Source organism: Gopherus flavomarginatus, chromosome 7, assembly GCF_025201925.1.
Source record: "Gopherus flavomarginatus isolate rGopFla2 chromosome 7, rGopFla2.mat.asm, whole genome shotgun sequence".
NCBI lineage: Eukaryota > Metazoa > Chordata > Testudines > Testudinidae > Gopherus > Gopherus flavomarginatus.
Window position 1 is genome coordinate 31,729,554 of NC_066623.1, and position 20,527 is coordinate 31,750,080.

The 20,527-nt window shown below is 42.2% G+C and overlaps 1 protein-coding gene across 1 annotated transcript; it reads right to left on the minus strand.

Annotated features, from left to right (window-relative positions):
• Positions 1-257: 257 nt before the first annotated feature.
• On the minus strand, positions 258-20,085 carry KCNMB1 (potassium calcium-activated channel subfamily M regulatory beta subunit 1). Its single transcript, XM_050962859.1, has 4 exons — positions 19,914-20,085; positions 9,184-9,353; positions 6,557-6,752; positions 258-1,835 (listed from the first exon to the last, which is right to left on the minus strand). Exons 2-4 carry the CDS (start codon positions 9,318-9,320, stop codon positions 1,551-1,553), a joined length of 618 nt encoding a protein of 205 aa, XP_050818816.1. The 5' UTR covers positions 9,321-9,353; positions 19,914-20,085; the 3' UTR covers positions 258-1,550.
• Between the last annotated feature and the right edge of the window lie 442 nt (positions 20,086-20,527).

Below are 20,527 nucleotides of genomic sequence, written 5' to 3' on the forward strand. Positions count from 1 at the left end.
AACCCCCTCCTGCACCGTAACCGCCTCCCAGACCCTCCACCGCACCTAGCCCCCTGCCCTAAGTCAGAACCCCCTCCTGCACACTAACTCCGTTCCAGAGCCTGCATCCCCTTTCGCACTCCTACCCCAGCTCTGAGCCCCCTCCTGGAGCTCACACCCCGCAACCTCTCCCAGTGCAACCCCCTTCCCCAGCCCCGAGCCCCCTCCTGTACCCTGAACTCCTTATTTCTGGCCTCACCCCAGAGCCCGCACCCCCAGCTGAAGCCCTCACCCCCCCCTTACACCAATCCCCGCCCTAGCCAATGTAAGTGAGGGTGGGAGAGAACGAGTGACAGAGGGAGGGGGCTGGAGTGAGTGGGAGGCAGGGCCTCAGAGAAGGGGCAGAAGAAGAGCCTTGTGGAAGGGGTGGGGCAAGGGTGTTCGGTTTTGTGCCGTTAGAAAGTTGGCAACGCTACCTGTGCTATCCATATCAAGAGAGCTAGTCAAACACAATACACATGGAGTACTTTGGATTCCCATTGTATACTGCAGTGAATTGGAAACTGAGTGGAGAGCAACAGTCATTTTCAGAGAACAGACCATCAGTGTACGCATCAGAGCAGTCCCAAAAGCCTGGATTCTAGTTCCTAGACCTTTCTTTGCTGATGCAAATGTCTTTGCAAGATGTGCTCTCTCTCTCCCCACTCCCACAAATCTCTTAAGCTCACATGAATTCACTGAACTCCTTCTCTACAGCACTATGGGTCACACCACTTGCTGATTGTTTTAAGTACACAATCTTTACACATTCTTATCTTCTTTGGTGTGACTTTTTAATATTATATGTCAGATACAGGAGGAAAGAGAGCACTTTAAAAGGCAGACCTGGCATCTACTTCAAAAACTAAACCAAAGCAGAGACATAACTCCAAAAGCTAGTCTTTACAAAAATCCTGCACCTTTAAAAAGTACATATATTGTTTGTGGAGTGTTTAGAATCCTATATAGTAAATGCTAATGGCTTGATTTTTCAGAAGGGTGACAGGGTTCATGCACATTTCTGCACATATCTTTGTGTACTGTGTGCAATCAGCTCTTCTTCAAACTCAAGTAAAGGATGCTGCCGTGTATGTACATAGTTCCAGTAATTATGTAGGTGAAGTTGTTACAGAAGGATGTATTTAGATGTCTGGCCTCGACTTTCTGAAAATCAAACCCCAAATGTGCAATGTGCTCTTTGTCACAAAACTTGAATGCTGAATTTTTAACCTACTTTCTGTAAAACAAAAACCATTCAAACCCCTCAAGAAATTGACTGATGTATGAAAACAAACAAAACAAAAAAATACCACCAAAAAAGCTTTGAATATTCTCATGCAATCCCTGGGATCCCACAGACTTGTCTTATTTTATATCTAACTCATCGTAATCCATGGTATATAAACTCAGACAACATATCTCTTCTCTCGAACTCTGACCACTGATCATGGTACATTTTAAGAATTGCAAAATACAGACTAAGAAGGCAGAGTGTGGGGAAAAGAAACTTCAGCTTGTTTTTTGTGGAGCATTTATATGTTTGTTTTGTATTGCCAAGCAGAAAGTACAGAAACATATTGACTGACTTTCACCATGATGATAATCAGAACTCCACCAGTCAACATAAGGGAAGGCCAGAGGAAAGCGAAGAAAAGGCCCTTTGGAGGATATAGCCTTATTAAAATGACACTTGTCTGTCTTCGTTCTGGGTCGTAATAACAAGGGAAAGTCTGATGCTTTCGGAAATTTTCTGCTGCAGTTTCTATTAGCATTTTAACTTCTTTGTCGTTCTTCAAGTTTCGTGGAATATAGGAGCACTAAAATGAGAAATCAAGATACTTGTTAGAGCAATTGTTCTACTGCAGGATGTGCAGTGATGTGAGACCTTTCTGAAAACATCACTTAACTAGTTCAAACAAAAGATTATATGCACATCTGAGAGTATCTCTAAATATTGTCTTATTACCTTGTCCATCCCCCACCTATTTGTTGTTGTTTCCTGTCATACACTGAGCCCCCAATCCTGCAAAGGGTTACACACATGTGCAAATCGATGCATGTGAATAGCGATTTGGAGTTGGGGTGGAATTTCCCCCAAAGTCAGATTGGCAGGAACCTTTTTTTGCTTTATTCTGAAGCATGGGATGTGGGTTGCCTGGTAGGATCATCTGGACATATCTCACCTAATCAACTCTCTACCATTGCAGAAGCATCGGGCATTGGGAACACCTCAGTTCCTCCTGTTCTCTGCCTACGGCACACAAATAGTTCAGTGTCCTGAGGACTGAAATGCTTTCATCTAACTAAAGACAGTGGGTTCAATATGAGGGATAGCTGGGTGAAATTTAGTGGCCTGTGGAGGTCAGACTAATGATCTGATCTAAAGGTCTATTCTGGCCTCAAGCTCTATGAATCTCTGAAAAGGTTTTATTGGAGCCAATGGGACAGCTCCTGCTCTTGGAGTGAAGCCCATGCATAATTCTTTTACAGCGCTTAGGGCCTTAGATTTTAAACATAGAGACAAGGGCTATACTTTTTCTGTGTGTGTACAACACCTAGCTCTATGGGCCCTGATCCCTGACTGGGGCTTCTGGCACTACCACGGTACAGATACCTAGTTATACAGAAATTCCTAAATAGGCTGGGCTGGAAGGGCAGAGACGGTGGAACAAAGGTATTTCACTGCTGATAGTGCTTTCACAGTCAAGAGTTAGGTGCTCCATGGCAGCAGTGGTAGACTATCTTGGGGTGCTGGAGCAGGCTAAATTCCAATTATCCAAGAGTACATGGCCAGTATTTGAGTTACTTCAGCGTGAGCCTCTCTCTGTAATTAGCGAAAGACGATGACCTACTTTTCCACTGAAGGAGAGAGTATTTTTAATTGGTTACACTATGAAACAACTTTGTAGCTCTCTAGTGCAAGAAATAGATAGTGATCAATGTTATTTTATTTGTATTAATGTAGCACCTATGGGTTCTAGCTGTAATTAGTACCCCATTATGATAGGTACTAAATGCACATACACCCAGTGAAGGATAATCCCTGTGTTGCAGAGCTTGCAGTCTAACTAGATGAGACAGAAAGGAGCGGAGAGGGGAAATGAAGTCAGAGAGGTGCATTTGCTTTCTTATTATAACACAGGAGTTCGCTGGCAGAGTAGGGAGCAGAGCCCCATTCTTCTGAATGTCTATCCATGTTCGTAATCATTGGGCTCACACTGCCTTTCAGAGTAAAGGTGTTGCTGGATTCTTAATTCAGCTGTCTGCTGATAGCCATTCTTTGCCTCTGTAACTGGCTAACTTAATGGACAAGGGGCGAAAGCAGAGATCTGCTATCCTGGTGTACCTTCCTCATGGACAAGCAACGGGCTTTCAAATGTAATTGAAAGTCTATTTAAAGAGGCATAAAATCCATTCATTGCTCTTAGAAGACAGGTTGGCAAAAACTGTGCTGACATGTTTAATTTATTGAAGAAATTATACATCGGTTCAGGTTCACAATGTTTATTGCACCATTTCATTAGCACCCATTAAAGTGGGCTGGCTAAAATAAGAGCCCTTTACCCAAATCCCAGCTATGAGTTTTGAATGCTGACATTAAATTGCTGGAAATGCTAATTATTTCTGAGCATTAATCCACAGGCCATTTTGAGGTTCTCGCATTACTACTTTTTTCCATTTCTGTCATCTTGTTTTCACCTCTTGAGCTGATAGTGTTTGTTGATCAGTTTAGTCTAACCTGGCAATAATTTTAAAATTTCAGCTGTAGAAATGCAGAAACTTTATCCCAAAACCAATAACCTAAACAAATATAAGGTAAACAAAATGAGATTTTCCCCAAGCCAACAGTGACTACAAGACATTGAAAACCTGAAAGAAAATCTTCTACGTGCAAAAGTAAAATTGGCCCCATAAAACAATAACATTTATCTCCCTGCAAATTAGATGTTTCAGGACTGCCCTTTGATAGAGCAAGACCTGAAGAGGAATTCCAAGTTAGTGTAGACAGGCTGAAACTAACCCCTGTGCAGAAATTCACCTTAAAGTCTATGTACCATTAAAAGTCCAGGTAAGTCTCATAATAGGGCTTAACTGGGGTTTCTCTGGTGCATAAGGACTTGTTCTGGCCTCCTGCAGAGGGATGAGTATAACCCACTATGCTGAATATTGGACCCTAAGAGTCAACCACTGCCCTTGAACTTGCTCTCACAGCCTGCCTTATGGAAAGGAGAGTATTGAGTGCACTGTCCCTAAATGTCTGAGATTCTCTATAGCTGGAGTTTCACAGAGAGCAGAGAAATTTTTTCCCCAAAGCTAAAGGTTTTGTATGTTTACTTGATTTTTAATTTTGGCATCTTAAATCCACCTCATCTGTGAGAAACATTTTAATATAAAAGCTAAATTGGCCACGTTTTCAAGGAAGCATTGGCCAAGCCTCTACATTTAAACACATTTTTTTCTTCTTGCTATCACTTATGTGTGCAGCCCCTGTAATTGTGCCTGCAAGTAGCAATTCTGTACAACGAGATACTACATGTAGCTTTTCTACAACACTGATCTTAAAATTGCCATATGTTTGAACTACATAGGAATATAGACCTTGTATTTGCAAAGCTTGCAACAGCCTTTGAAGATTGACACTCCACATTTCCAAACTCCAAACTATCTGCATGTTTAAATCCCATCATGCTTCATACTGTTTAATTTATATTCTTCAGTCTTGAAGTGGACTTTGAAGTGATGATTGACCCAAGCTGCTAAATTCAGATATAGAATTTCCCAGTCTTGGAAGGGTCAAGGGCACCTGGCATTTTGGTTTGGGTCCTTTTCTTATTTTGATGATATGCCAAGGAAATAAAAATCTCCTAAACTGATCCTTTCTGTTTTTCTTATGTGCACTCTGTTGTAATTCTGTGCTTTTAACATTCAAAACTCACTCTACTCACAACACTCTTTTTCTTACTCAAAAGCAAGTACAAGACAGCATAATGGACTGAAGGAATATCTACAGCAATCCTATACTTTCTCCCCACATCTCACTTTAAACCATTCTGCAATGTACGAAATATCAGTCTTTCCATGAAACTGGCAGCTCATTCACATACGGTACATTCAGACACAGGCATTCTCACGCACACACATTTTTTGCTTCCCATCTTATTCTCGGATGGAATTATATATTCCCTCTTAAAGCTAGCTTGCTGAGTGAGATTATGAATTTTCACTTCACACGCCAGAAATATTTCAGTGAATGTTCAGGAACTCACTACAGGATGATATTTTACTGTTTCTATGGTTGAAAATGTTTCCTCCCCCTTCACTGAAAATGGTGTAATTCTGGAGGTTTGGTTCAACTTGCTGTAAAGATGGGGACAAATTGCAGAATTCAGGCCTATATTCTGGTTTGGGTTTTGAACATCCTAAAGTTCAGGGGTGCTTGGATCTGAACATTTTGGTTTGCACCTGCCGTTGAGAGTTGAGAGTTTGTTTTTGTGAAAAAAAAAGCAGCCACCGAAATCTTCCCCCTGTTCAGGAATCAAATTCAACCCTCATCATCTTGGCTGTTCTGAAATGGTTTCTTCGCTTCCAGTGGCAGGCTGGGGGTCCAGACCTTGCCATAATAAAACACTACAAGAGAGTTGATTCCAGACAGGTGCACAAGTGGAGGTATTGGAAATAACATGAGGACATGTTTCTTTGACTGCCATCCCAGGTTTGACCTGCCAAGTTATTCAAGACTTTGGACACTCCCTTGAAGTGAAGCGGAACTCCCAGCTGTCGTGGTTCCCACCGCCCTTACTGGAATGGAGCTCCATCACAATACACAGTGCAACCTCTGCACAGGTTTTGTTTCAGTAACACTCCCATCTATTCCAGGGTATTTCCAAGCTCAAGTTTCTGTTGTGACAGTGGGTAGAAACAGTTGCAGATTACACCAAGAACAAACCCAGCTGCTGGATTGGGTGACCACATTCCCAGTTTATTGGCTTCCACCTGATGTTTACCAACCCCACTGGTGGTTCACGTTCCCAAAAGCTCTGGGACTTCACCTTTTTCCGCTTCTACCTCCCACCTTATTTCCTGCAGTCCCCAAATGGGAGTGAACTTTGGGGCTCTGTGTTTTTAATCAGGGCCACATTTAACCTCAGCCTACCCCAGGGTGGTTCAACAAACGCTTGGGCGAACCACAAATGTTGATCTATTCCTCTGAATTGTGCTTCAGCTTGTAGAGATTTATGTATATTTTATGCTTATAAATGTTTAATAGTTATTTTTGGTTGATGTAATTTCTTCTCAAATATTACCTTAAATATGTCTGATACCACATTTATAATACATGCCAGATATGTCCTCACTCTGAATTTTTGAACATTTGCCTTGGTCTAAGCATAAGCATTGCCATGAAGAAAAACTAACAAGTCTGTGTTCTACTTTCAGTTAATTCACTAGTGCTTTGCATGGTTATAAAAATAACCTGCTGAACCATATGTGACAAATATGGACAGGGATTCTGATGAATACATTTAAATCCCAGTACCTTGGGATTTCTTTCCTGTGTTTCTTCATTATGATAGAGCATAACTTCTTGTCCTGAGAAGTTCAAATCAACCAACACCTCTAGACAAGGATACTGGAAAATGTTTTCGTCATCTGCACCGTTGTTGAACGAGCATTGGACTTTGTCCTTGATGTTGGTTTTGAGCAGTTTGCACGTAGTTTCTTTGGTCCAAACGCTATAAAACAAATCATACTATTTTTAAATGCTTTGTTTACAGCTTTTTCACAGTGTGACTCTGTTCAATGCTGTTGACAAATTTTCCGCCATAGTGGTGTTTCATATGTCATTAAGTCGTCAGCAGTGTGGTGGGCTGGGGGTGTGGATGGACCATGTATGCAAGTGCTCTGAGCCAAACCCAAACAGACAGACAGCATTGGTTGGGCTTAGAGGCACTGCAGGGAAGATATGGATTTTGACTCATGCATTAGCCATTCATTGGATGGATTTAGAGGTAGATTTTAACTCCCATGCTTGGATGTGTTGGAAGTTGCCGTCTTCCCCTCTCCTCCATCCCCTCCCCCAAAAAAACAACAGAAAAACTAGGGTGGGCTTGTGTGAATTCTAGTATTTGTTGGTAAATATTTTAAATGTGGATGCATGTGTTTTTATCTATGCACTTCCAGAAACCTGAATGAAAATTTGACCTATGTTCTGAAATACAGTTTAGCGTATTAGAGCTTTAGATCAGAGATGGGCAAACTTTTTGGCCTGAGGACCACATCTGGGTATGGAAATTGTATGGCGGGCCATGAATGCTCACGAAATTCTGGGTTGGAATGTGGGCAGGGGTGAGATCAGAAATGAGGAGTTCAGGGTATGGGAGAGGGCTCCGGGCTAGGGAAGGGGGTTGGGGTGCGGGGGGGAGGGTGAGGGTTCCAGATAGGGGTGTGAGCTCTGGTATGGGGCTGGGGATGAGGGATTTGGAGTGCAGGAGGGCGGTCTGGGCTGGGACCAAGTGGTTCAGAGAGCTGAAGGGGGATCAGGGCTAGGGCAGGGGATCCAGGTTCTGGGCGGTGCTTACCTCAAGCAGCTTACAGAAGCAGTGGTATGTTGCGTCTCCAGCTCCTATGCGGAGGCCCTCCTAGGTGGCTCTGTGTGCTGCTCCATCCACAGGTGCCGCCCCTGCAGCTCCCATTGGCCACAGTTCCTGGCCAATGGGAGCTGGGGGGGGTGCACTTGGGGTGGGGGTAGCGTGTGGAGTCCCCTGGCAGCCTCTACGTGTAGGAGCCAGAATGAGGACATGCTGCTGCTTCCAGAAGCTGCGCAGAGCCATGTGCGGAGTAGGGAAAGCCCTGGACCCTGTTCCCCGGCAGGAGTTTGAGGGCCAGATTAAAACATCTGAAGGGCTGGATGTGGCCTTCGGGCCGTAGTTTGCCCACCCCTGCTTTAGATGCTTCAGAAAAATTAAAAAAACCTTTGATTAATGTTGTCTGGTAACTCTCAAATCCTATATTTACTGGGGAGTTTGCTTCTTTGTCTTTCTATTATAAGGGTCATTTGCATGATTGAATACACAGGAAGTTTGCACGAGGCTTTCAGCAGCTTTTTTACTAAGCATTATCACTGAATGTTGTTAACAGCTGTGGCAAGCTAGGAACTTCATGGCTATCATTATGCTGCACGTCATGGCCACTCAGATCTTCACGGTGACAGCAAGGATAAAACATTATCAGCCTGATCCAAAAGCCCAAGCCCCCTACACTGTGCACTAAAAGAGGATTCTAGCAACAGAGGACTTTGTGTGTGTGTGTGTGTGTGTGTGTGTGTATCTATGGATATAAATCCACTTACACAGAGAAGTCTGTCCACAAAAAAATCAAAAATACACATGCTTACTGGTATGATAGATATCAAATTAGGAATTGAACTGGGGACCTCTAGACCCTAGCAGGGACTGCAATAAACATGTATGCTTTGCAGATTGATTGGACATTTTCCCATGGTATGTATGTGGGAACAGAACCTGTAATTAGTTCTGATGGGTGGGCTACACTAGTTTATTACAAAATGCTTCCAGTCATTAAAGAGTTAAAGCTCAGGGCTGTGGACCTGGCTTATTTGCCAAAGGTCATATATTCTTGCTAGGGCTGGTTTGAATATTTTCATCTGAACTTTTTTTAAAAAAGGAAATATGGCTTTTGGATACCACACAACTATTGTATCTATTTTTGTTGAAGATTGGCAGCGTTTTTTGGTTAAACTGAAAAAATGTTTGTTTTCAAAACCAAAAGCCAAAATGTTCTCAGTGAAAACCCTGAATAATTCCATGAGAAACACTGACCAAAATAAGTTTTGGTTTTTTTTTTCATTTTTTTTTCTAAACTTTTCACAGAAAATTAAAATGCATTTCTGGACCCGCTGTGATTCTAATCCTGAAAGGATGTCTTGCTGTGTCAGGTGCTTCCCCATAATTCTATTAACTATTCATGACTAACAGTTTCCCTCTCCTCTTCATGCTTTCTAAAATCAGCTTGTAAGCTCTTTACGGCAGTATCCTTTGATTTGTTCTGTAAAGCACCTAAGCACGTTTGGGCTTCACAAAAATAATAACCGACAGCAGAAAAACACAGGCTGACATTTATAACAAAAAAAAGAACTGAAGTTACCTGTTCGTGTAGGATGGCATAATTGTGATCCCAATAAAAAAGTACATCATCACTGAGCATGCAACCATTCCTAGTCCCAGGCATAATGCCCTGGTCTCCCCTCGCTTCTGTGAGGTCACCAGTTTTTTCCCCAACATGATTTAGTGTTATGGATTCTGAAATTTCTCGTTCTGGAGTGAAACATAAAAACAGGGGAAAATGCAACCAGATTCATCATAGAGTTAGTATTAGATTTAATATAAACTCTTAAGAGGCTTTGATTCAAGATATTGCAAATTGTGAGGAGTTTAGTGAAACCTGATCCATTACATTCTTACTCTCATTAAAATTTACAAGGCAGTCACGTAAGTCCAGTTGTCATGGTATAATTCCCCACTCTGAACCTTAGCGTCCAAAAGATGGGGTACCATCATGAATTCCTCTAAGCTTAATTACCAGCTTAGAACCTGTAGCGCTGCCACCAACCAGGAATTCCAGTGCCTGGTGCACTCTGGTCCCCCCAAGACCTTGCCCAGGGAACCCCAAGACCCAGACCCTCTGGATCTTACCACAAGGAAAGTAAACCCTTTCCCCCACCATTGCCTCTCCCAGGCTTCCCCTCCCTGGGTTACCCTGGAAGATCACTGTTATTCAAACTCCTTGAATCTTAGAGAGGAAAATTCACCTTCCCCCTCTTTCTCTCTCCCCCTCCCAGACTCTCTCTGAGAGAGATAGTAATCCTAACACAGAGAGAAAATAACCTTTCTCTCCCCCTTCCCTCCTTTCTCCCCACCAATTCCCTGGTGAATCCAGTTCTTAAACAAGAAACTTTTAATTAAAGAGAGAAAAACAGTAAAAATTATCTTTGTAAATTTAAAATGGAATAGGTACAGGGTCTTTCCGCTATAGACACTGAGAATACCCTCCCAGCCTAAGTAAACAAGTACAAATTAAAATCCTTTTAGCAAAATACAAATTTGAACTCCTTCCAGCCAAATACACATTTGCAAATAAAGAAAACAAACATAAGCTTAACTCGCTTTATCTACCTAGTACTCACTATTCTGAACTTATAAGAGCCTGTATCGGAGAGATTGGAGAGAAACCTGGTTGCACGTCTGATCCCTCTGAGCCCCCCGAGTGAACAACAACCAAAAACTAACAGCACACACACAACTTCCCTCCCTCAAGATTTGAAAGTATCCTGTCCCCTGATTGGTCCTCTGGTCAGGTGACAGCCAGGCTCACTGATTTTGTTAACCCTTTACAGGCAAAAGAGATACGAAGTACTTCTGTTCTATTAACTCTTACTTATCTGTTTATGACACCCGTAAAAGAAAATACTGACTCCAAGTTTTTTTAAAAAAAACTCCAGGGGTGATTCCGGCAATTACAAACAAATAAGCCTAACTTTAGTACCAGGCAAATTGGTTGAGACTGTAGTAAAGAACAGAATTATCAGACTTATAGATGAACACAGTTTGTTGGAGACGAGTCAACATGGTTTTTGGACAGGGAAATCATGCCTCACAATCTACTAGAATGCTTTGAGGGGGTCATCAAGCATGTGGACAAGGATGATCCAGTGGCTATAGTGTATTTACATTTTGAGAGAGTGTTTCACAAGCTCCCTCACCAAAAGTTCTTACACAAAGTAAGCTGTCCTGGGATAAGAGGAAAGGTCCTCTTATGGATCAGTAATTGATTAAAACATAGGAAACAAAGGGTAGGAATAAATGATCAGTTTTCAGAAAGGAGAGAGGTAAATAGTTGTGTCTCCCAGGGGTCTCTATTGGCACCAGTACTGTTCAACATATTCATAAATGATTTGGGAAAATGGGGAAGCAGTGAGGTGGCAAAATTTGCGGATGATACAAAACTATTCAAGATAGTTAAGTCCCAGGCAGACTGCGAAGAGTTACAAAGGGATCTCACAAATCTGGGTGACTGGGCAACAAAATGGCAGATGAAATTTAATGTTGATAAATGCAAAGTAATGCACATTGGAAAACATAATCCCAACCATACATACAAAACAATAGGATCTAAATTAGCTGTTACCACTCAAGAAAGAGATCTTGGAGTCATTGTGGATAGTTTTCTGAAAACATCCACTCAATGTGCAGCAGCAGTCATAAAAGCAAACAAATATTGGGAATCACTAAGAAAGGGATAGATAATAAGACAGGAAATATCATATTGCTTCTGTATAAATCCATGGTACGCCCACATCTTGAATATTTCATGCAGATCTGGTCATCCCATCTCAAGAAAAGATATATTGGAACTGGAAAAGGGACAGAAAGGGGCAAAAAAAATGATTAGGGGTATGGAACAGCTTCCATATGGAGAGAGTAATACGACTGGGACTGTTCAGCTTGGAAAAGAGATGACTAAGGGGGGATATGATAGAGGTCTATAAAATCATGAGGGGTATGGAGAAAGCAAATAAGGAAGCGTTATTTACCCTCTCTCATAACACAAGAACTAGGGGTCACCAAATGAAATTAATAGGCAGCAGATTTAAAACAAACAAAAGGAAATATTTCTTCACACAATACAGAGGCAACCTGTGGAACTCTTTGCCAGAGGATGTTGTGAAGGCCAAGACTGTAACAGGATTCAGAAAACTAGATACATTCATGGAGGATAGGTCCATCAACGGCTATTAGCCAGGATGGGCAGGGATGCAAAACAATGCTCTGAAGTGTCCCTAGTCTCAGTTTGCTGGAAACTGGGAATGGGATGGGATGGATCACTTGATTACCTGTTCTGTTCATTACCTCTGAAGTACCTGGCTTTGGCCACTGTTGGAAGACAGGTTACTTGGCTAGATGGACCATTGGTTTGACCCAATATGGCTGTTCTTATGTATTGTACTGTGTGAAACACCTAGTCTGGCAAATTCAGTGCTACAGGGGGTCATGGACTATGTTCTCTCTAAGCTGTGCAGTTGGATGTGCCGAAAGCGTGTGTTAAGGTGCCCCTACCGCTGCTGCTTTGCAGCCACATTGCTCCTGCCCTCTGCCTTGGAGCACCTGTTGCTCCTGGGACCCTCCTGCTGGTTGTGCAGAGCAGGGGGAGGGTTATGCTGAGGTCCGGGTGTCCCCCCCCGACCTCTGTACTCCATCTCTGTGGAGCAGGGGAGAGGGAACAGGGCTCAGGACTCAGAGGAGGAGAGAGTCTGAGGTCTTAAGCAGCCAGCACACTCTCTCTTCCCCATTCCCACCTACCCTATCTCTGCAGCACTTGGGAGGGGATACAGGACTCAGGAGCAGCTTTCAGTGAGAGTGCCTTAGAGAGACAGCACATGGTGTCTCTCACAAACTTCCCTAGCAGCCTAGCAGTTTCTGTGACTCTCACACTCGCTCACCTCCCAACACATACTTGTATTATTGTTGTTGTTACTTCTTGGTACTTCCTGCAGTGCATATATATTCTGTGTAATTTTATTCTTTCAAAGAGCTGTTATTTTAGTTTTTTGACTGGTCCATACATTTCATAACTTTTATTTCTCTTTTACACTTAGATTTAATTCTTTGAGAAGTGAGTTCTAAAATGCAGGGCTTTGGAGCGGAGCCCAGAGCTGGAGCGCGGAGCAGCTCCAGAGCAGTGGAGCTGCAGGTGTTTGCCTGGAGTTGGAGCGGAGCTGGAGCACAACTCCAAAGCCCTGCTAAAATGCCTAACCTGTCTTGACTGGAGTAATTATCCCTAGGGTGCGCTCTCTCTCTCTCGCTCTCTCTCTCTAAAATATAGTGGGGCTTTTTTATTTCTACTGGTGGCACACATCTGCACATTACCTCAGTGCACATAACAAAATTTATTCTGCACATGGATGGAAAAAGTTAGAGGGAACATTGGTCATGGAGGGTGTATATGGATATATATTCTAGGGTTGCATGAACTATTGGCAACAAAATGTGGAAACCTCAGAAATTGTATTCAGCTAAACCTGCTGTGATTAGGATTGGACAGTGATTTAGACATTTCTACTTAGTCAGCACCAGCATTCAATTCATTGCTATTGCTGGTGGTAGTGCAACAGTGGGGAATGTTAAGGAAAATGCTAATCTAAGTAACGTATTGGAGTTCTTCTGTACAATTGACTGAATTTGGGGTTTTGGAATGTTCTTCTCCCCCTTTGTTAAATAGAAGTCTAAATGATAATCTCCCTGGTACTGATGATGATTGATATGGAACTGCAGCAATTGAAATGAGTTCTGAAAATTACTGCTGTTCATCCCTATTCTCTATGCCAATTTAGCATGATTGATGTTTAGCAAATATGAAAGAGCATTATGGTTGAAGTTCACAGCTGGGAGTGTATATACATGTCATTGATGACCATCACCAGTATAATTTTTTTAATGGAAATATGGTGTAAACCACACTTGCAGAAATCATATTTTCAGCAGACTGATAGGATTTTCTGGGACGTGGAGGGGACAGTAGAGAAGTTGGGTGGGGGAATAATCCAGCAGGCTGAATTAAACCCACATAGTCCCAGTCCTTCAGTTTGTTGTACATGGATTATCCTGGAATCCATACCGCTTCATGCTGATGTCACTGAGTCTCTGCACAGGCTCAAGGGTTTGCCTAGGTGGAGCAAATATCATCTAGTCAGAATTTAAAAGAGGCAGCTACTTACCATATTCATCAGTGGTGAATGGCTATAAAAAGGGTTGAGGCTCCTTTTTGGCAAGCAAATGGACCCTGATTCATCAGAGCACTTAAGGATATGTTTAAATTCATCCTATTCAGCAAATCACTAAAGCACATGCTGAGTGCCATTGAGGTTTAACATCAAGGTGAAATCAATGGCTAAGGCTGAACAGGTGCTCATGCACTTGGCTGATTAGGAATGGACTGTTGAACAGAAATGCAAGAATTATTACACAGTAAAGGGCTAACCCACGTAACTGTTGTGGTGTTTCCTGCATTTTGGCCACAATCCTTTGAGTTACACTTAAACGGGACCCTCCCCCCCCCCCGCACCCTCACTCCGAATCCACCGGACTTCAAAATGTCACTGCAGGAAGCATTGTCTGGAGAAGAATAAAAACCAAAACGATTGCTATGGTGAAAGGAACTTTAAAGATGCCATCAGCTTTTGAGAGGAATAGCTGAAGAAGAATGTGATGATATTAGTATGTGTCTTTCTGTTTTAATTATCTTTCAATCATTCAGCCATGGCAGTATTGTCATTTGACTGGTTAATTTTGATAGTCAAAAGACAAGATATTTGGACAATTAAGACTTTGCTACTGTTAGAAAAATAATTTTATAGCAGGCATTAGCATGATTACTAACAACAAATATATTCTCCCATGTGATTTCAACATGTGGTGATGCTGGTATGTTGATAGCACAGCACACCCTGAGGTTAGTGGAACTGCGGGGAGGCAGGAGGAGGGAGGGAGTTTTTAGGTGTGGGACAGTTGCAAATATTGAACAAAGAGATGATTGGTGTTCTAAGGTCTCTTTGAGAACATAATTTTTCCTCATTGAGTACTAGCATTTAGTTGCAGTATGGAAAATTGTTCAGTTCAGTATAAAATTCCACACTAAATAGGTATTTAGACCCATTGTGAGCTCTGCTAGAGAGACCAGCTTTGAAGAGAATCAGTTCAATGAAGTTCAAGTACAATTTGCTGAGGTTCCTAATCAAAAAGCATCTTCTTCTTAAACCGACAAACTGACACACAAAACATACCTGATTCCTGAGGTGTGCAGCCATATGGGATTCAGACCTTGCGACTGCTATCAGATTTGTGCTCCCTTGTCCTACAAACCCCCCGCTCAGTCACACACACTTCAATGGCAGGACACCGATGGAGCTGAATGAAAACCAGAATTTCCATCCTACAGGAAATTCTAACATTTCAACATTTGTTTTTATCCTGAAATGGGGCAAAGTTGAACCATCAATTTTTTTAACAGAACAAACATTCCAAAAAATTTTTGACTTAGAAATGAAGTAAAACATTTTATTTTGAGTCAACTTGATGATAAACTACACCATGCAGCTTGGGCAGAAGGGAGACTGTGGTGCAGGGCCAGCGCTTACATTAGGTGATTCTAGGCGGTCGCCTAGGGAGCCAGGATTTAGGGGGCAGCATTTTGTACGCTCCCCACGGGGCACACGGGAGCTTCCAGTTCCACTCCTGTCGCACCGCCGAAGAAGGACCTTCTGCCGACACGTTGCGGAAAACAGTGGCAGGCAATTGAACAGCTCAATGACTGCCACTGTCGCCTGCGGCATTTCGGCGGAGGGTCCTTCTTCGGCGGCGCGATGGGAGTGGAACCAGAAGCTCCTGCGTGCCCCATGGGGAGCACACAAAATTCCGCCCCCTGAATTCTGCCTTGGGCGCCAGAAACTCTGGCACTGCTCCTGTTGTGTTGTAACATGGGAGATGTAGTCTGGCCAAGGAACCTGGCCCAGAGAAGCAAATGAGGACATGGGGAACCCAAACTGTTGTACAAACTGCTGATACAGCTTAATGATGAACCAATGCTAAACAAAGTGCTCTGCTTTAGTTCAGTTAAACAACTGAAATGTTTCAATTGAAATGTTTCAATTCAGGTAAAACTGACCTCCCACAAAATATTTTGTGCTGATTTTTCTGATGGAAAGCCAAAAATTTTGTGGAAACTGCATTTTCTACTGAAAAATCCTTTTGATGAAAAATTCTCAACCAATCACATGGAATTCACTCATGAGGTCCTAACAGAGTCACTCCTCCCTCCCCCACTCCCTCTGAATAGAAAGCGATTTCCAGAGCCAGAAAGTTGCCATTTGTGCCTATTAGCGGAATTGCAGTGGTTAAGTATCCATCCCAGTTATACTGTGAGACAATGCAGGAGACCAATCCCATCGTCATATGTAAAACAAGAAGTTACTAACCAAAGAAATAATGCAATTATGAGAACTGTTAATCAGTAGCTCTGTCTCCTGGGATGTCTGCCACATCCATTAATTTGCACTTCTCTTGCACCTTTCATCTAATCATCCCAAAATATTTGCCAGTTTGTTTAAGCCTCATAGCACTTCTTGACACTGGATAGCTAATTTACACAGTGGTAAACTGAGGTACTGGAAGACGACGGGATTGAGCAGAATTACACAAACAGCCAGTGGCAGAACAGGAAATACCAGATGGCTTCACTTCAGTTCCCTTGTGTTAACTGCTCTATGATCCTGCCTCTCAAAATTCGCGAAGCAGTTCAGATCCATTTCTGCCCCACCCCAAAACAAACAAATTATAAATTGTGCAAGGAATGTTAACAGGAAAGACTCACCTAAAAATATCAGACAGCACTGCTACAAACACCATGTGATGGGCCAGATCCCCAGGAGCATTAACCAGAGTAGCTCCATTGACTCTTGTGTTGCTTTCACCTGTTTATACCAGCTGAGAATCTGGTCCCTAAAACTGAAAGTTCCTTTGTCCTTTTTTTATGCTTGTAAATTGAGTGAGAGGATGAAGCAGTGATGTAGCAAAAATTGTAAAACCACAGTTAGCATGTATATGACCCCTCCTGAAGAAAAGTTGGGAATGTAAGACAGGACAGTAAACTTCAGTGAAATTGACCTAATATACTTTTTTTTTAAACCCTTATGTATACAAATAACCATTCAGATGTTTTACTAGTTCTTGTTAATGATAAACACCCTCCATTTTCTGGTTTGGAAGACAAATGAAGGTGCTCTCTTTGTACACAAGTGTGTATAACTGTTATATTACATAATATAAATTTTCCCCCAGTCTCCAAAGAGTTAACTATGGCACATCATAAACTCGGATTCATGTTTGTGTTCCTTATTTTATTCTATTATATCAGGAGCAACATCAAAAAAGGTTCATTTCTAAGTGTTTCCTCTACCAAAGTTAGTAAATATTTGGCAAATGAAATATTATGAAAAATTTAATTGGCCTAGGAAGCGTTACTGTTTTAAATCTCGAGACATTGAAGTGGGGGGCACATATGGATTTAAATCCTGCTTCAAATATTAATCTCAGTATAGCCATAATTCTGAACCTGCTAGGGTGCCTCCATAACTAGTAGGAAAATATAAACTACAAATCTTTTCATAATCCCCCCTTCTCCCTAATCTTTTTGTTAAGTCTAGTTAAATTATACAGTAGATTCACTGTACAATTTCAGTGTATAATCACCACATTGACAGCTGCTGCTGATAATACTAGGGATGGGTTTGGAGCTGAATACCCAAATTTGATAAGTAGACTTTTTATCTTTGATGGGGAGATTTCCACCCCCTGCTTCCCTTTTTCTTCAAGGACCTTTTGTTGCCGTGACCTTCCTTGGTTAAGGATGAAACTCCCTTCGTGGTTAATCCATGGTGCTCCTAGATTTGATGGAGAAGCCACTAGTGATAAGAGTCCACAGCACTCACAGATGCCTGTCAGAGCAGAGAAGGAGAAATTGATCTCCCACTCCCATGGTGAAGCCTCTTTAGTGTGGAACTGAGGTTGGCAGTAAATATTAAGAGTTAATCATTAATAGAGGCAGATCCAGCTCCAGGCACCAGCCGAGCAGGCTCATGCTTGGGGCAGCAGATTGTAAGGGGCGGCATTCCCTTGAATCCTTTTTTATTTTTTTCCCTTTTTGCTTCGTCATTTTGGCCGCCGCAGGTTTTTTCTTTTTTCTTTTTTGTTCACCACTTCGGCTGCCCTGTAGAGGGCGGCGGCGCAGAGAAGGGGAGCACCCTGCTGGGAGAGAACTGCACCCTCCATCTGCCCCAGCTGGTGCCAGGTCTGTAGCAAGCCCAGCAGGGCAGCTCACGTCCTTTCCTCCTGACCGACAGGCACGGAGCCCTCCCGGCAGGCAGTGTGGCAGAAGCCCTGGCTGCCCCCCCCCTCTCTCTCCCATCCCCGCTCCTGCCCCCTCCCCCCTGCTGTCTGCAGCCCCAGGAATCCCCCTGCACCCGTGCTCTGGCCACCCTGCGTGGTTTTTTTTTGCTCCGCCGCTCCAGCCGCCCTGCAGGTTTTTGTTTGTTTGTTTGCTTGAAGGGGCAAAAAAAACAGAGCCGGCCCTGAATAGAGGAACCCTATCCTGCACCATTCGGGGAATTTCTTATAAGCATTTAGCTTTCAAAGGAACAGCGGCAGTGGATGTTATGTTGCATTACACCAATGTGTGTAGTGGTCATTTGGATTATAATGATTAACTAATAATATTCGAAATAGGCCCTGACCTAATAGCCTCTAATTCCCCTGAATTACACAGCACTCTGTGATTTTGAACTTAATCAAAAAGCCATTTTGAGAGCAGTTTGTAAATAGCCATCTATTTATTATCTAAAATGTTAACTCTTTAACAACCATCTGGTTTTATAGCTCTTGGAGTACTCTATTCTGGCCTGCATTAAAAAGAGAAGTGCCACTTTCCCTGGCCTCCTAGGAAGAGGACTCCATTTAGTGACCTCAGAGAGATTATTGCCATTTTATTGGTAATGCAGTTCATGCATAGAATAAATAACAGGTAAATAAGGAGAGACAATCTGTATAGAATCAGAGCCATACATTCAGGTAGTTCGGGGGATAGGGGGGAGTTAACTCTTGACAGCAAAGATACAGGAGCCTGTACAGTCACCAGCATCTTGAAATGGAATTATGGACCCATAATTCAAAATTTGCTGGCTTGTTTTTAGTTTATAGATTTTTAAACCAGTTTGGATCCTTTCTCTTCCAGGTACTCCTCTGACCTCCTGCCCTGCTTTCCGCCTCATGTCCTGTGCAGCTTCATGTGGTGTGTCCTGGCCTGGGTTTTTGGACTGATGTTCAAATTTTCATTTCCCTACTTTTGCATCTCCAAGCCCTCTTTTGCTTACTAGTCACTGTTAGGCAGTTTTGCCCATAATATGAGAGTCACAACAATCCCCATTCCTGAGAGACCCAATTATAACCCCTTGAAATAGAAAGTAAAAATATTACAAGAAAGCAAATGAAGTTTCTGATCTCATTCTGTGTATCTGGTATTTACAGTAAAGAGTGATGCTGAACCAAAGGAGAAAAAAGATAAAGTTTTACATCTCACCACCATATAGGGCTTCTATCCAGAGACCTGGGTAGCTATACCACTACTAGCTTATATCACGTTTGACATGCATGGGGTGTAAATTTGATCATGTGATTAAAGCATTGTTTATATAACAAAACAAGACTGGAGGAAAAAGTGGGATATTTCTTATGTCAGAAGCTGCAAAGTAGGAGTGAGATGTTGGAGTAGAAACTGGGTAGCTTTGGTTTCTAACGCTTTATATAATAATTGAACTGCTCTTATTCAGTCTGGTATCTCTAATATATTTCTACAGTACTTCTTCTGAACACTCCCTAATATGATACTGCACTCTATTTGGCCATTTGAGACTGGGATTTTTAAAAAGTCTGAGAGAGGTGCTTAGCTCCCTTTAAGGCACCCAGCTCCCTTAAACTCTTTGAAAAGCCCAGTCACAGTGCTCTTGAAGCTAAGGACGTTTGCTAATAAGTACTGGCCCTGAAAGAGCAGCAGTTTCCCCACATTTTGTTATTTACAAGTTATTAGCATCATGCATATTGAAATATTCAAGTATATCTGAGAGAAGAAAACTAGATAACGACTTCCCCCTATCTTAAAAGTTAGCTGTGTGTCTAGAAGTGTTCCTGTATATTTATAAAAGCTGTTTCTTCTCAAAAGACAAAACTGTCCCAGACATTCCTAAGGCAAAACTTTCTCACAGTGATACTTACAGTCACTGGTGAATGCTGCTCTTTCGGCGTCTTTAGCTCATGACATAGTTTCTGTTGTTTGACTGATCCTAGTAGGTGAAAACCTTTCCACACCAATGATAAAACAGCAAAACCCAGAGTTAAAAACTTTCCTTTCCAGAACTCCTCTGGGTTTGTTTTGCTGTGGCTGAACTCTGAGCTTATTTCCTTATTATGAAGATTCCTGTTGCCATAAATGGTAAGGTATGAACGGATGCAGTCCTCTTAAGATTAATTGCTGAAAAGTAAAAAGCCACAATATTCAGAGGCTTGACTCTCCTTTCCACTACAGCTCCTTTCTTGTGCTCTGGAACTGTAAAGGTAATTCAAAGTAGGTCTGCTTAAGTTCTCTTTACACTGCCAGGGCACTAGAAATTAACTTTAGTGTAAAAGAGAACCAGGCCCTTTCTGTTCAATCTAAAAGCAATGACTTGCTACCAATGACAGATTAAAAAAAAAAAAAAGATACATTACATCCACGGGCAAGAAAAGTAAAGTAAAGTAACGACCATGAATTTAAAACCTTGTCTGAACTTATATTCACTATTCTGAAGTTAGCTAACTGCATTTAAGTTTTACTTTTGGAGTTAAAGGAG

Bases quoted from the DNA above. Each gene is read 5' to 3' on its own strand.
- KCNMB1 (XM_050962859.1), bottom strand. From the start codon at position 9,320: ATGTTGGGGAAAAAACTGGTGACCTCACAGAAGCGAGGGGAGACCAGG. The intron at 6,753-9,183 runs GTAACTTCAGTT...TTTGTTTTATAG, and splicing joins ATGCCATCCTACACGAACAG to CGTTTGGACCAAAGAAACTA. The intron at 1,836-6,556 runs GTACTGGGATTT...TTCTCATTTTAG, and splicing joins CACAGGAAAGAAATCCCAAG to TGCTCCTATATTCCACGAAA.